Source organism: Myotis brandtii, unplaced genomic scaffold (genome assembly GCF_000412655.1).
Source record: "Myotis brandtii unplaced genomic scaffold, ASM41265v1 scaffold1384, whole genome shotgun sequence".
NCBI classification, from domain to species: Eukaryota; Metazoa; Chordata; class Mammalia; order Chiroptera; family Vespertilionidae; genus Myotis; species Myotis brandtii.
This window is the reverse complement of record NW_005354938.1, coordinates 525109-542611: the sequence shown is the minus strand read 5'-3', so window position 1 is coordinate 542611 and position 17503 is coordinate 525109. Positions and strand designations below refer to the sequence as shown.

General features: G+C 36.9%; 1 protein-coding gene across 1 annotated transcript in view; it reads left to right on the top strand.

Annotated features, from left to right (window-relative positions):
• The first annotated feature begins 2373 nt into the window (after positions 1–2373).
• The window catches only part of AGBL3 (ATP/GTP binding protein-like 3), a 65157-nt gene continuing 50027 nt past the window's right edge, over positions 2374–17503 (top strand). Inside the window, exons 1-4 of the mRNA XM_014535149.1 lie at positions 2374–2833; positions 4280–4383; positions 5793–5847; positions 8552–8737. Coding sequence (XP_014390635.1) covers positions 4324–4383; positions 5793–5847; positions 8552–8737 — 301 coding nt within the window. The 5' untranslated portion in view covers positions 2374–2833; positions 4280–4323. The remainder of the gene's footprint in view (positions 2834–4279; positions 4384–5792; positions 5848–8551; positions 8738–17503) is intronic.

The window sequence follows — 17503 nt, the reverse complement described above, 5'->3', positions numbered from 1 at the left end:
TGGACACTCAACCATTGAGCCATGCCAGCCGGCTGGGCAGGAGAGTAAATTTCTTTTTAAATTAAAAAAAGAAGAAGAAGAAGAAGCAGGTGCTTAAGAAAACCATGTTTAATTTATTTGGGGCAGAAAAAAAGTCCTAAAGAAATCTCCCTCCTTAAAATGATACTGCCCTAGCTGGTTTGGCTCAGTGGATAGAGTGTCGGCCTGCGGACTAAAGGGTCTTGAGTTTGATTCCAGTCAGGGACACATGCCCGGTTTTCGGGCTTGATCCCCAGTAGGGGGCGTGCAGGAGGCAGCCGATCAATGATTCTTTCATCATTGATGTTTCTATCTCTCTCTTCCTCTCTGAAATCAATAAAAATACATTAAAAAAAATAAAATGATACTGACTTTAGCCAAGCTTTGACTAAACAGTACTACCTGGTATAGTCCATAACACTGGTCTTCTCTTGGAGCCTTTGTATTTTCTGCTTCCCCTGCCTCCCTAGGTCTTCCCCTAGACATCCACATGGCTCATGCCTTTACTTGCTTCAGGTGTCTGCTCAAATGCCCCCTGGTCGGAGAAGCTTCTCTGCACACCCCATCAAAAGAACTACTCCTACACCAAGGCCCACCCACTCAGCTCACTCCCCATGCTCAATTTTTCCCTGCTTTATTTCTCTCCATAGCAGTTATCATCAACTGGGTGTTTGTTTTCAATCGGTTTGTCTGTCTTCTCCTAATAGAATATAACCTCATGCAATCACCTTACACTGGGAACAGTCCCTGACAAGTAGTAGGTATTCAATAAATACTTGTTGAATTAATGTAAGAATTGTGATTTTTCAAAGTTTGTTAAATTCCCAAGTATTTTTAGGCACTAAAATATTTTTTCTCTGTAGGATTACTTGAAATATGACCATGTAAGTATTTGGACTAGAAATCATGAGACTTAAGTCCCAGCTCAGCTATTAATTTCTTGTGTAACTTGGTTAGATAATTTTTTGGAGCTTCACCCTGTACATCTGACATCTTATGGCTCACAACCATGACTCTAAAATCCAACAGAAAAATAGATTCCATATAAAAATTATCTGTGCATGTCATTTTTAATAACATGTATGGCATAAAACAAGGTACAATTATAACTGGTAACTATTTTTCAAGAGAGCTTTATCTAACCTATTTCTTTTTCTGGAAGGTTCAAACTTCTAAATTGCTGACCTAAAAAAAAAAAAAACATTATTTTTCAGAAACTTACAAAATCTAAAGATATGGACCATTTCCATGCTTAAGCCAAAGTGCTTTGACCTTTATTCTACTTTCAAACTTGCTATAATCCATTATCTCCACTTCTACAATATTACAAATCTCATGATATATAATAACCCAGGTAGGAACCAAACATCTAAAGACTTTTTTTCCTAGCCATACTACTTTGAAAACTGTTCCAAATACATTCAATTCTCCACCAGAGCTAAAGATCAGGAGAAAATCAAGTTGGGATATACAGGAATCATGTCTAAGTCTGTAATGGGAAGCTCGTATTTAATTAGTTGAGGCAATACATGTGAAGTGATTTGCATAGTGCCCTGCCAGATAATGTGTTCAATATGTTACCTAACGATTTTTATATTTAAAGACTCTCTGAGCTGATAAGAACCTTGAGAGCTCACCCTAGTGTATCTATGACTCCTCTATCAAGTATTTAATGAGAACATTTTTTCATTTCCAAATCAAATAAAGATCATTAGTCACACAATTGTGCAGAACACAACTCAGTGTGGGGTACAAATAAAGACCAACAAAGCACTAGTCTTGACCAGTAAGCTCTACAGCAGCGGTTCTCAACCTGTGGGTCAAGACCCCTTTGGGGGTTGAAGGACCCTTTCACAGGGGTCGCCTAAGACCATCGGAAAACACATATATAATTACATATTGTTTTTGTGATTAATCACTGTGCTTTAATTATGCTCAATTTGTAACATGAAAATACATCCTGCATATCAGATATTTACATTACGATTCATAACAGTAGCAAAATTACAGTTATGAAGTAGCAACAAAAATTATTTTATGGTTGGGGGTCACCACAACATGAGGAACTGTATTAAAGGGTCACGGCATTAAGAAGGTTGAGAACCACTGCTCTACAGCCTCTCGGTGGTATAGAACCTAGGAACAAATCACTCTTCCGCCTTCACCTCTCCTAAATTTACTGCCAGCCCCACACCACCATCCGCACTACTTTCCACCCAGAACGGAATTCCCTCTGCCCCTAGTTCCCGTCATCCTTCGGGGTCTCCCTTCCTCCGGCCCAAATCCCGCCCAGGCTCCTTCCCTCGCCGGTACAGGTGATTCCCCTGGGCTTTCTGAAGTCTCGCGAGGGTGGTCCCGTTGCCCTGGTAACGAGCGGCCTTGCCTCCGGGTGAAGGGCGTGGCTAGAGCCGCTAAACTGGACCGGGATTACATTGGGCTGTTACCCGCGGGGGCGGGAAGGAGGAGCCCACTGAGGCGGGACAGTGACGCGCGGTTCCGAAGGAAAGGAGATCAGCGGCGTGGCGCCCCCTGCGGGAAGCGAGCACACGTGGACACACCCGCCGGGGGAAACGAGCTCCTACCCACACCGCGGCTTCCAGGCGTGAGCGTGGGAGGGCCTCGTTGACCTCCGGAATTGTGCTTCACCGTCCTTCCCCGAGGAAGTCGGTCATCGTGCCCGCCCGCAGGCCTGGCTGGCTGGGCGTGGGGGCGCGGGTGTTGCCTCGTCCGCTTCGGCCGTGGAAGAAACGCGCGCGGAGTGCCCATTAGGCAATCAGCGCGGCTCTCCTGAAGCCCAGGTCTTACCCTGTCGCAGGTGAGCACAATGGTAACTGTGACCCTGCTCGAGGGGTTGGCTGCGTGGGTGTTCTGTTCAAGAAAGAGAGGTGTTGTCGCTAGTTTTATTTGTAGCGAGTAACGGGAGCTCACTTCCAACGCTCTGTCCCCCTGACGGCAGGCTCCGCTCTGGTTTAGACACGTTGTTTAGTTAATTACGTGTTCATTGCTTCTTTGCAGTTGGGTCAGCTTACCTGGTTGAGTTCCAGTCAGGCTCATGAGGTTACACCTACATGTGCAGAATAGTGTATCTGGATTTTAACATTTAGCAAGAATCGCATTTAGTAGGAACCACCCAGACAGTAAGACCCTGGCCCTGCCTTACATTGGTTTGCCTCATATGCTCACGGAAGGAGATAGAGTCAGATTTATGCCAATCGGTTCCCAAATTGGAAATCGTGGTGACCCCGGGGCTGAAACTTCAGTCTCTTCCTACCAGCGGTTCTCAACCTGTGGGTCGAACGACCCTTTCACAGGGGTCGCTTAAGACCATCTTGCATATCAGATATTTACATTACGATTCATAACAGTAGCAACATTACAGTTATGAAGTAGCAACGAAAATAATTTTATGGTTGGATCACAACATGAGGAACTGTATTTAAAGGGCCAGAAGGTTGAGAACCACTGCGAGTGAGACTTCTCTGTTGCATCTGTAGTAACTTGCTGTGGAGCTTGGACTTTCTTCTGTGTAGTCTTGTTCCAAAACACACTTTGTGTAGAGCGGAGCTTAAACAAATAGACTGGGAATTGGTAAATTCCTTTGATCTAAAAAACAACAAAGAATCTTGACAAGGAACTTGCATTATTTCATTGTCTCAGTAATGGGAGGATACTTGCATAGCAGGGATAATGGTCGTTGCCAGTACAACCTTCTGATAGCTATTCAGATGTCAGTTAAGACAAATACAATTGAATATTAGAACAGAGACAGTATCTACGGAATAGTAGCCAAAATATAAAGAGTCTGTTGTCGGCATTTGAACCGCTGGTCAATTGAAAATTAAGTAGAAAACAAAATTTATTGCTACATTTCATTGCCTGAATAAGTAACTGTAATTTAAAAGATTAGTGATCTTTTTAATGTCTCAGGATTATTCTGAACTTGCTATTGCTCTCTGGTACTTAATTGTAAATACAGGGTGTAAATGATTTGTCTGTGTACCCTATAAATTCTTTTTAAATTATTTACTTGATTTGTCTTTTATTGTGATTTGGTCTCTTTCTCATAGAAATGAAAAATTTCTTCAAATCTTTGAAACTGAAGGTTTATTTAACCGTGTCCTAATAAATTAGTTTTTAAAAGAAACCTGTTGTCACTTAATTAAATACAATAGAATATATTTTGGATACTCATACAATGTAATAAACACTTTGGATTTAAAAACTGTCAGTAAAGACCTTAGAAATTGTTTTCCATTTACAGCCCACCTACTCAAAAGGAGAAATATCGAGCCAAATACTGAAGAGATGTCAGAAGATTCAGAAGAAGACTATTCAGATAGAACAATCAGTGATGAAGATGAATCAGTATGTTTTCCTCAACTTTATCTTAATTTACTTTGAGATAAAACTTGTGTTATATAGATTCCCAGTAAAAGTATTATAAAACCAATTGAATGTAAGAATCAATTGGATGTTTAAATCACCTGTCATTGAAGTTGGGAAGTAATTTGATTGAAAGCCGAGATATTACTGTGTACAGTATGCCCCGTCTAGAAAGAACCTATATTGGTTGTCTTTTTCTGAGAAAAAAATTTGGATAAGATTCTTCTGACTTTTACTAAAATATGTGTATTAAATCATTATTAGGGGTTTTTATACTCCTTGTCCACTTTCTTGTATGTACTGAGTCTACTGTATTCATCATAATATGTATCATATACTGGAACCTTCTATGTTTTAAACCTACTATGTAGCTCCATAATAGGTTTAGTGTGGCTCTGATGTAACAAAGGCAAGGACATGGAAGAAGAAAAAGGAGGAAAAAACAAAATGCAGTATTTAAAAATATTTTGTCTGGTTCTAGTAATATTTGTGAGATGTTTTCATCACATTTTATTTTTAGTAAAGTATAAATTATCATATATTTAAGTTAAGGTCCCCACATAAGCTCCCCAAAATGATGTATAACCCTTTAAGTCTATGGCCTTCTGCATTTATGTTCTTTTTAAAAAATAATACTCATTAATTTTTAGAGCTACAGGAAGGGAGAGGGAGAGAGAAAGAGAAGCATCCATGTGAGAGTGGAACATGGATCTGCTCCCTCCTGCACGCCCCCTAAAGGAGAATCGATCCTACAACCCAGGCATGTGCCCTGACCTGGAATTGAACCCACAACCTTTTGATGCATGGGATGATGCCCAACAAACTAAGCCACACAGGCCAGGGCTATGTTTCTTTTCTTCTTTTGTTTCTTTTTCTTAATTTAGATCAGCGGTTCTCAACCTGTGGGTCGCGACCCCTTTGGGGGTCGAAAGACCCTTTCACTGGGGTCGCCTAAGACCATCGGAAAACACATATGTAATTACATATTGTTTTTGTGATTAACCACTATGCTTTAATTATGTTCAATTTGTAACAATGAAATTGGGGGTCACCACAACATGAGAAACTGTATTAAAGGGTCGCGGCATTAGGAAGGTTGAGAACCACTGATTTAGATTGTTTTGCTAAGCTTACCAAGAATCTTTAAACTTTATTTCTTCCCTACAATTATTAATAGACCTTACCCTGTGGAAGAAGAGGAATGAAAGGTGAAAACTTTAAGGTTTCAGGATAGTTGAAGTGTGTGCTTTGAGACCAGTAGCTATAATAATCCTTTAGTTTTTTCCATTAAAGATTAAACACATACACTTAATTCTTAGTTGTAAAAAATTTCTGGCTTTGTAAGCTGTTGGTTTTTAAAAGAGAAATGTTTTTAAACTCTCTTGTTTTAGGATGAGGATACCTACATGAAATTTGAAGATCTCCACCAATGTGCACTTTTAACAGGTTTGAATTTATCCATATATTCTCCCTTCTTTTTATGATAGGATATGAGTGGAGGAAAAATAATAAGATAAAGAAACTAAAAAAAAGTCAGCTTGGATAATATAGGGAATTATTATTCTGTTAATTGGATAAGGAAAGAAAATGTATTCACTTTTATAAGAACCTTTTGGAGTTAAAACTTTTAAGATTTGTTTTAGATAAACCTGATTTTAATGAAAATGGTCAGTAGTTTATAAAGAATACAAGAATTTGCCTTGGCATTTCTTTAAATAACCAATTCTTTAAATGCATTTACAGTATAACTGGACTTATAATGGACACAATGTTTTGGCACTGCATCTTTAAGTATGCCTATGTAGAGTTTCCTTAAAGTCATTCATTAGCAAATTTACATGTGCATGTGTGCATCTTGATGTATGCTTGATTTTTTAGAATTTATACATTTAGAATTGTGCTTTCAAATACATTAAAATATTTTTTCCAAATATTCATATATCTATCACAGATATTTTGAAATTGAAGATAAGACCTTTATTATTTTTTATTATTGTCTTTTTCACTGCCATCCTAAAACAAATCTTCACTTTTGAGATAACCACTATTCTCAGTTTGGTGTTTACCCTTCTAGAATTTTTTCTTGCATTTGTACACATATCTATACCCATAGTCATAGAAAATGTGTGACTAAGTTTAAGAAGTTGAAGAACATTCAACAGTAAATAGTTTGCTAAAAAAATTGTAGTACTATTTTGTGGACTTCCTGCCGCCCTTTTTTTTCTTTTTAAAATTTTAAAACGTCTGTTGGTAAAAAGGAGGAAATTCACTGTTTTAACTAACATTTCCTTGGTTGCTAAAGAAATTGAGAATTGTTTCATATGCTTGTCTATTTATATTCCCTTGTGTTATAAATTGCTCTTTCATAGAAATCCTTGTTAACTTTGTTTACATTGCTTTCATTGTTTGGAATTATTTTAATGTTATTTATCATTATTCGTTTGTGGCTCTTTTTTTAATGTATCTGTTTAAGCTACAAAGGCCCCTACTCTAAGATCATCAATATAATTATCAAAGTTTTCTTCAAGTACTTTTTTGTACTTGTTTGAATTTTGGTATTTCATTTCTCTAAAATTTACATTTATAAATCATATGAGGTATGAATCTAATTTTATTTACTAATTCATAAATAGTTGCCTTGCCATTTTTGAATCATACTGTAAATTAGACAAAGTGTGATCTACTCACATAATGGAATACTAGATGCTTAATAACTGTCTATTGAATAAATGGATCTATATAACAATCTTGAGAAGTAGCAATGGAAAGTAGTATTTCTTATTTACAAGTAGTAAGATTTATGTTCAAAGAGGCTTCATTGGCCAACCAAAATCATGTAGAAACAAAGTGGTAGAACAGAACTCAGTTTGTCTGACTCCTAGTCCAATTATCTGCTGTTATACAAAAATAACCCAGAACTAAATCTAGGTTAAAAGCCATGTTTCAGAGGTGGAAAAGCAAGAGGAGTCAGTGGAACAAATGGAACCAAGTATGTAAAAGGTAGAGAGAAAACCAGGAAGTGTACCATCATAAAAGACAAGGGACATGATCTTAAGGAAAGGTGATTATCAACATCAAGTTGAGGCCCCAGTTATCCAATAGAAACAGAGAGAGAGCCTCCGCACTGTCTACTTGGGACGACTCCATCTTATTCTGTGTGAATTATGCTCCTGGGGTTGTGTCACACAGTAGCCCTAGAAAGAGAACTGAAAAAGTTTTGACTGAAAATTCACTATAACAACCTTAGAGAACATAGTTCCAGTAGGTGGTGAGGAAATATGGTTGGTGGGTGTACTTAACCTTTTAGATAAATAGTTGCCTCAGTGTGATTAAGGTTAGGAAGATTGAACAGTAAACAGTTGGCTAAAGTTGCAAGAAACAAATGCAATCCCTTTCAAAATCCAAAATGTTTCTGGTGTAGCAGTGACAATTTGGTATAATTTATAGTATTTGATATCAACAACTTTTCTTTAGCTATCGTGAAGATCAGTTATTAAAAAATTTCATTAGCCGTAACCGGTTTGGCTCAGTGGATAGAGCGTTGGCCTGTGGACTCAAGGGTCCCAGGTTCGATTCCGGTCAAGGGCATGTACCTTGGTTGCGGGCACATCCCCAGTAGGGGGTGTGCAGGAGGCAGCTGATCCATGTTTCTCTCTCATTGATGTTTCTAACTCTCTATCCCTCTTCCTTCCTCTCTGTAAAAAATCAATAAAATATATTTTTAAAAAATTTCATTAGTACTTTTATTTTTTAAATGCCATGAATTATAAGATATTTATAATTATATCTACAGATATTCACAAATTAATGGTGTTGAAGGGGAAAAAAAAGAACATATAAAAAAGTTATAGGGATTTGCCCTGGCTGAGTAGCTCAGTTGGTTAGAGCATCATCCTGATACACTAAGGTTCTGGGTTCAATCCCCAGTCAGGGCACAATCAAGAATCAATTGATGAACGCAACAATAAGTGGAACAACAAATCAATGTTATTTTCTCTCCCTCTCCCTCTCCCTCTCCCTCTCCTTTTTCTCTTCCTCTCTTCCTCTCTCCATCCCTTCCTTCTCTCTCTTTCTAGAATCAATTTTAAAAATTATAGCAATTGGAGTTTTGCTTCTTAACACTCATGATTGTGTTTGAATCTTTTACCAGCTGACTCCATCACTGACCCATATTTCCCCCGGACTACACAGATACTGTTGGAATACCAGCTAGGGAGATGGGTGCCACGTCTTCGTGAGCCACGAGATTTATATGGTGTCTCTTCTTCTGGTGAACTGAGCCCAACACGGTGGCCGTACCACTGTGAGGTCATTGATGAAAAAGTCCAGCATATTGGTAGGTTCTTAGCAGTTTTGGGGATTTAAACATATTAGTAAATTTACTTTGCCAACCTTAATTTTAATGAGAAGACTCCCAGTATTAGAATAGTTATTCCAACAGAAGTATAACATGAGCCATACAGGGGTAGGAAAAGTAGGTGGTATGGAAAATAATACAAACCTATATAATAAAAGGCTAATATGCAAATTGTCCCCCCAGGTGGGAGTTCGACCAACTGGGAGCTCAACCGGTTGCTATGACTGCACTGTAGCTGCTAACCGGCCCGATCTGGGCCCGATCGGCTCCCCCCAACCCCCCGCCCGCCCCACCCCCGATTTGGCCACCCCACCCCAATTGGGAGCAGGGCCAACTGGCCAACCACCCACAGCCCCTCCCACTGGCCAGCCAGCCCCCCAATAGGCCTCGATTGCTGGCCAGGCCTAAGGACTCCACCTATGCACAAATTCATGCACCAGGCCTCTAGTAATTAATAAATAATAAATTGTAAACCTACTTTTGCCTGCCACTTATATGTAATTTTTAATTTTCTAGTAGCCACATTTAAAAAGAAACAAGTGGAATTGATTTCAAAACTATTTTTTATTTAACCCAAATATATCCTAAATATTTTATGTTCTCTTTTTATATGGAGTCTTTGAAAACTGGTGTGCATTTATGCTTACATTTCAATTCAATCCAATTTGTTCACATCCTTGCCATTTATTTTGTTGTTGTATTTTTAAATAGCCATTCTAGCCCTAGCCGGTTTGGCTCAATGGATACAGTGTCAACCTGTGGACCAAAGGGTCCTGGGTTTGATTCCGATCAAGGACACGTACCTGGTTGCAGGCTCCTCCCTGGCCCAGGCCCTGGTCAAGCGTGTGCAGGAGGCAACCAATGGATGTGTTTCTCTCACATCTGATATTTCTGTCTTTCCCTCTCTCTTCCACTCCAAAAAATCAATGGAAAGATATCCTCAGGTGAGGATTAAAAAAAGAAAATAAAATAAAATGTTTAATAAATAAATAAATAGCCTAAACATGTGTGAGATGATATCTCACTGTGGTGCTGATTTACATTTCCCTGAGTATCAGTGACTTTGACAGTGCAATCCCTATCAAAATATCAATGGCATTTTTTCATAGGAATAGAAAAACAACTGTAAAATTTATATGGAACCACAAAAGCCTACAAATAGCCAAATCAATCTTGAGAAAGAAGAGCAAAGCTGGAGTCATCACACTTTCTGATTTCAAAATATATTACACAACCACAGTAATCAAAACAGTATGGTACTGGTATAAAGACAGACATACAGACCAATCAACAGAATAGAGAGCCCAGAAATAAATCCACGTATATACGTTCAACTGATCTTTGACAAGACTGTCAAGGATACACAATGGGGAAAGGATAGTCTCTTCAACAAATGAGAAAATTTAATATCCACATGCAAAAGATGAAATTGGACCTTTGTCTTACACCATACAAAAAAATCAACTCAAAGTGTATTAAAGACTTGCCAAACCGGTTTGGCTCAGAGGATAGAGCGTCGGCCTGCGGACTGAAGGGTCCCAGGTTCGATTCCGGTCAAGGGCATGTACCTTGGTTGCGGGCACATCCCCAGTAGGAGGTGTGCAGGAGGCAGCTGGTCGATGTTTCTCTCTCATCGATGTTTCTAACTCTCTGTTCCTCTCCCTTCCTCTCTGTAAAAAATCAATAAAATATATTAAAAAAAAAAAAAAAGACTTAAACATAAGACCTGAAACTGTAAAACTCCTACAAGAAAACATAGGGGGAAAGCTTCATGACATTGTTCTTGGCAATGATATCATGGATATGACATCAAAAGCTCGGGTAACAAAAGCAAAACTAAACAAGCGGGACAACAAAAAGCTTCTGCACAGCCAAGGAAAGCATACAGTGAAAAGGCAACCTGTGGATTAGGAAAATTATTTGCAAACTATATTTCTGATGAGTTAATCTCTCAAATATATAAGGAATTTCTACAACTCAATAACAAACTCAACCAGATTTAAAAGATGGACTGAGGACTTGAATGGCTGTCTTTCCAAAGAAGACACAAATGGCCAACAGATATATTTATTGACTTTTTATGTAAACTGATAAAATTCTTTGCCATTTTGTTGTTGGTTGAACTTTTTGTTTTCTTCTTGATCTCTGAATGCTCTCTATATACTCATGAAATTAGCTTAATGTTATATATGTTGCATACTTTTTCTCTGTCATTTGCCTTTTATCTTTCTCATGCAGAAAATTTTAATTTTTATGTAATCATTTTTCTGTCTTCTGGATTTTGAAAATCTTATGTTTCTCTTAGCACATTTCAAGTTGTATTTTTTGTGATTAAAATATTTTAACATCAGGAACCATTTGGATGAAAGAAGTGAGCTCCCAATTGATTCTATTAACTATCTATCCTGTTATTCCAACAAAATTATTAAATAATTTTTTCTCTACTGGTTGGAAATGCCACAATTATTATATATTCAATTCCTAGGTCTAATTTTGAATTATATTCTATTCCACTAACCTGTCTACTCATGGTGACTCAAAACCTTTAATGCTATATTTTTTAAACTACAAATTTTGTTAGGTGGCAAACTTAGTTCCCCATCATTCCTTTTATTCTTTTAAAAAGTTTTCCACCTTCTTGGCTTATTATAGTTGGCCTTATTGTACGTATTTCTATATGAAATTTAAATAAAGGTTTCCTAGTTGTCCCAAAATTAATCCTGGTAACTTTATTGTGATCACATTACATTTATAGATTAAGCAAGAGTGACATCTTTACAATATTGCATCTTCCTAACCAAGAACAAGGTATGTTTCATGATTTACCCTAGTTTTTCTTTATCTTCCTTAGTACAATTTTAATTTTTTTCTTGCACTTTTTCTAAGTTTTATTGTTAGGTATTTTATCTTGTTGCTTTAAATAAAATCTTTATTGCATATTATTTTCTAACTTGTTTTGTAGAGGAAAGTTTTGTGTATTAATTTTGAAACCACCCAACTCTTATTTCTAGTTTTTAAGTTATTGCATATGTGCTTTTATAAAATTATATCATCAAGTAAAAATGTAATTAAATCTCGTTTCCAGTTTGTGTATATCGTACTTCTTTTTCTTGACTGAATGCATTGACTGGTATTTTCAAAAAACATTTAAAGTTTTATATTCATCTTGTTCCTCATTTTAATGGGAATGCTCATGGTTTGAATTAAATTTGATTTTATTAAGGAAGTATCCATTTATTCTTTATTACTAAGAAAATTTACCCAGAAATAATTACTAAATTTTATTAAATGCCTTTCAATATTTACAGAGAGAAAGTGTCTTAAGTTTCTCATTATGACACATTTAAATATATGTATTTTATCCCTCACTGGAGGATGTTTTTATTAATTTTAGAGAGAGAGGAAGGGAGAGGAAAAGGGAGAGGGAGGGAGAGAGGAGAGAGAGAGAGAGAGAGAGAGAGAGAGAGAGAGACATCGTTTGGCTGCCTCCCTTATGTGTCCCAACCAGAGATCGAGCCTGTAACCTAGGTATGTTGCCATGTGCCTTGACCATTTATTTGATGCATTGGACAATGCTCCAACCAACTGAGCCATCTGGCCATGGAATGAACTGCTGTTAGTCATTGTGTATTATTTTGTGTGTTGCTAAAGCCTATTTGCTAATATTTTATATAGGATTTTTTCTTTAATATTCATTAGTAAGAATTTATATTTTTCTAGCTTTTGTACTTTTTTAGGTTTTAGTATAAATATTATTCAAAATTCTTCCTTGTAGAAGAATTTCTCCTCTTCTAGAACAGTTTGAATAATACTGTAATTAACTGTTTTTTGAAAGTTGGATAGAATTCACCTAAAACAGTCTGGACATATTTGTTATTGTTATTTTAGATATACAGAGAATATTTTTATTGTAAAACTTCTTTGTTAGTTCTGTTTAGATGTTCTATCTATTTCAGGGACAGTTTTGATTATTTGTATTTTCCTAGAAACATAATGCTTCTATTGAGAACTTTTCATTTGTTTACAAAGATTTGGTCAAAGTATTCTTTTGTAATTATTATAATATCCTTTGACTTTTTGGGATTTTTCCCCTCTGTTGTCATATTTTTGTTAAGTATTTATACATTCTTATTTTCCTCTCCCCTGAATATGTTGGTGGGATATAATTATCTTGTTAGTTTTTTCAAAGAATTAATGTTTAAATATGTTAGTTCTGTTGTGCTGTTTTCTTATCCATTATTTTTTTTATATATCTGATTCATTTAGTTTTTTTTAACCTTATTCTATATTTAACTTCTCATTTCCCAATATTTTATTATGGAATAATTTAAATACAGAAAGAATTTGAAAGGATTGTACAGGAACACCCACACTCACCAACTAGATTCTTATTATTAACTAGAGGCCCATGCACAAAATTTGTGCAAGAGTAGGCCTTCCTTCCCACAGCTGCTGGCACTGGCTTCCCTCTGGCTCCGGGACCCGGGCTTCCCTCTGGCCACTGGCAGGCACCCGGGACCTGGGCTTCCCTTGCAGTCCTGGTTTCGTCCGGAAAGTTGTCCGGAAGAACGTCCAGAAGGATGTCCAGTCTAGTTAGCATATTATGCTTTTATTATTATAGATTATTTGCCATATTTCTTGATCACATATGTAGCCAACTATCTATCCCTCTCTATCCATCAGACCATCTTAATTTTTATTTATTTCAAAGTAAGTTGAAGACATCCTTATATTCCAACTTTAAATGTTTTAGCATGGCCGAGGCCGGTTTGGCTCAGTGGATGGGGCGTTGGCCTGCGGACTGAGGGGTCCCAGGTTCGATTCCGGTCGAGGGCATGTGCCTGGGTTGCGGGCACATCCCCAGTGGGAGATGTGCGGGAGGCAGCTGGTCGATGTTTCTCTCTCGTCGATGTTTCTGACTCTCTGTCTCTCTTGCTTCCTCTCTGTGGAAAATCAATGAAATATATTTTTTAAAAAAATGTTTTAGCATGCATATTATTAGCTAGAATTTAATCTTGTTTTATTATTATATTTTTGACGTAAATTTTACATGCAATGAAATGCATGAATCTAAGTGTATCAGTCCATGAATTTTAGCAAATGCATATATCTGTGTAGTCCAAACCCCTACTACAATATAGAACATTACCATTACAATCACTTAAACATTTTAAATAATACTTGTATGCTTAAAACTATATAATGCTAATAAAAGAAATCAAAGAATATTTGAATAAATCAAGAAATGTACCATGTTCATGGATTGAAAAACTCAATCTAGTAAAGGTGTCAGTTCTCCCCAAATGGATAGGTTCGAGGCAATTTCTATCAAGATTTGTTTTGTAGATGTAGAAAAGATTGTTCTAAAATTTATATGGAAAAGTGAAGGAACTGAGAGTAACTAAAACAATTTAGAAAAGAAGCATAAAATGGGAGGAATCAGCCTATGTGATTTCAAGGTCTTTTATATAGCTACTAGAGGCCCTTTGCACGAAATTCGTGCATGGGTAGGGCCCCTAGGCCTGGCCGGTGATCAGGGCCGATAGGGGCCTTCTGGCTGCCAGTCATGGCCTTCCTTCGTTCCACACCGCCTCCTGGTGGTCAGCACACATCATAGTGAGCAATCGAACTCCTGGTCTCCCCGTCAAACTCCCAAGGGGACAATTTGCATATTAGGCTTTTATATATATATAGATAGTATTGTCAAAGCCCTGTCGTATTGGTGGAGAGAGATGCATAGATCAATGGAAGAAGAGAACCCAGGAACAAATATGCCCAACTGATTTTTTACAAAGGTGCAAAAGCAATTCAATGGAGCCCTAAGCGGTTTGGCTCAGTGGATAGAGCGTCGGCCTGCGGACTGAAAGGTCCCAGGTTCGATTCTGGTCAAGGGCATGTACCTTGGTTGCGTGCACGTCTTCAGTGGGAGGTGTGCAGGAGGCAGCTGATCGACGTTTCTCTCCCATCGATGTTTCTAACTCTCTATCCCTCTCTCTTCCTCTCTGTAAAAAATCAATAAAATATAGTAAAAAAAAATCAATGGAGAAAAGTTAGCATTTTCATCAAATGTTAGACATCCATAGATTAAAAAGAAAAAAAAAAGAGACAGTGAACTTCAATTTAAGTCTAGTGCTTTATAAGAAAAATTAATTCAAACTGGATCACGGACTTAAATGTAGCATAAAATTATAAAACTTTAAAATAGGAGAAAATATTTTCAATCGAAAGCTAAGCAAGTTCTTAGAATTGACACCAAAAACATAATTAATAAAAATGAAAAATTGATAAGTTGGACTTTATCAAAATTAAAAGCTTTTGTTTTATAAGAGATCTTGTTAAGAGGAAGAAAATACAAGAGGAAGAAGAAAAACAAAGGGTAACATGTACATGCCAACTGATTCTGTTCCTTTTTATGAGGAAAACAGCTTTCCCAAAAAATTTCACCAGTAATCTTTTTACATCCCTTTATATTATGTGGCTACTCCTGGCCACAGGGAAGCCTGGAAAATTGGGGTCTTTAGTGGATCTCATGCCACCCTCACACAGGTTTTTTGTCATAAAAGCAAACAAGAAGAAAGACTGGATATTGGGAGGGCAACTAGCAGTGTATGCAACAACTGCAATTTTGCAGGCCCTTCTATTCCTAAACATTTTTTGTTCATGTAACAGTGAATTAACTTGAACTAGTACTTGATGCTGCATGTGGAAATGGCTCATCCTGGTAATTAAAGTCACACAGTCTGCCCTATGGCAAATATTCATCTTTGATATCAACCACTTAAGACAAAATTAAGTGGCTCCTTGGCACTACTGCACTTTTCAATGTGCTGAGAAGCCTTTTGGAGGAATATCTACATTTTGTATATCCTTGGTAAGAAGCATGCAAAGCTTTTTGGCAGATAACTCAAATGCAGAACAAACATCACCATGATTGAGAACACTTAAAGGCTTGAATATTCTAAAATTTGAGGATGTATGTAACTGTCCTGTGAAGCCTGTGCCAGAAATCTAAGAGTATGTAATTATCAAATTAAATGAGTCAATTGGTTATTGTGTAGATATAGACTAATAAAGGATGTCAATGAGTTAGATAATTTAGTTGTAACAGATAAATGCCTGGAAAGACAAGACTGCTAAAACTGACTCAAGAGGAAACAGAAAACATAAATAGGTATATACTAAGTAGAGAGATTGAATTAGTAATAGAATAACTACCCACAAAGAAAAGCCCAAACTCAGATAGCTTCATTGCTGAATTCTACCAAACACTTAATGTTTGAAACAGTCTATCAACAGTTTTCTACCAGTTCTTCACAAACTTTTCCAAAAATAGGAGAGGAGGGAAAACTTTAGGAGACTAGTATTACCCTGTATACAAAGCCAAAACAAGATATCACAAGAAAACTACAGACCAATATGTATTATGGATATAGATGCAAATTTTCTCAACAAAATACTATTCAACTGAATCTAGCAACACATAAAAAGAATTATTCAGCATGACCAAGTAGAATTTATTCAGAAATTCAAGGTTAGTTTAGCATTCAAAAATCAAATAACGTAATTGATGTAATGAAGTAAACTAATGTAATATAGCATATCAATAGAGTAAAAAACAAAAAGTATATCTTCTCAGTAGCTACAGAAAAAGCATTATTTAAAATCCAGCACCCTCCTCTGGTGAAACTGCTGACTTTGAAGCTTTGATAATTTCTGGAGACTAAATAATCTGGCCTTGGTTTTTGGTTACCAAAGAAAACAATCTTCTGAATCCTAAGGACCAAAGATATGCTAACCACATATTGACCCAATGCTGATGTAACAGGATCCCTACTCTCCACTAGTTTTGATTAGCCAGCCTTGTGAAATTAATAGCTGGAACACTGCTAACTTCTGGAAACTGCTGCAGCTGAGAGATCATGGACATCTGCCAACAAAGCTGCATTGTCACATTGATATACACTTCATAAGCGACATGTATGTCAGAATCAACATGTCAGAATCTGTATATGCCAGAATAGAAACATACCAACATGTGTCAGAATAAACATGTGTCAATTGGTTATTGTGTATCAGTTGACATGTGTGTCAGAGTGGCATATGTGTCAGAATTGACCTGTGTCAGAATGAACAGATGTGTCATGATTAACATGTATCAGAATTGGTGTGTGTCAGTGAACGTGTGTGTCATACTCGGTGCACATGTCAGAATTGATGTGCATGTCAGAGTGGTCAATGTGTCAGAATAAACACATGCCTCAAATTTGACACATGTCTGTCAGGATCAACACACCTGTCAAAAGCAATATGTCGAAATTGATGTGTCAGGTTTGGCATATGTGTCAGAATTGACACATTTTGTCACAATGAACATGTGAAACTGATGTCACAATCAACATTTGAAAATTGATATGTGTCATAAGTGACATGTCAATAGTAGCATGGATGTCATAAGTGACTTATGTGTTGTAGTGGCTTACATATTATTGGTGACGTACATCGCATTTGACATGTATGTGGCTAACATCTGTAGAGCATTTCACTGTTCATAAATTTTTTTCAGAAGTCATAATTTTAAGTGTGGATGTGGTTCTCGATAAAGTTATTATTCAATAAGCTGCTTACAACTTTTTTAATTGAGGTAAAATTTACATCACATAAAATTAACCATTTTAAAGTGAACAATTCAGCAGCATTTAATACTATTTTTGTGTTGTGTAACTATCACCTCTCTCTAAATCCAGA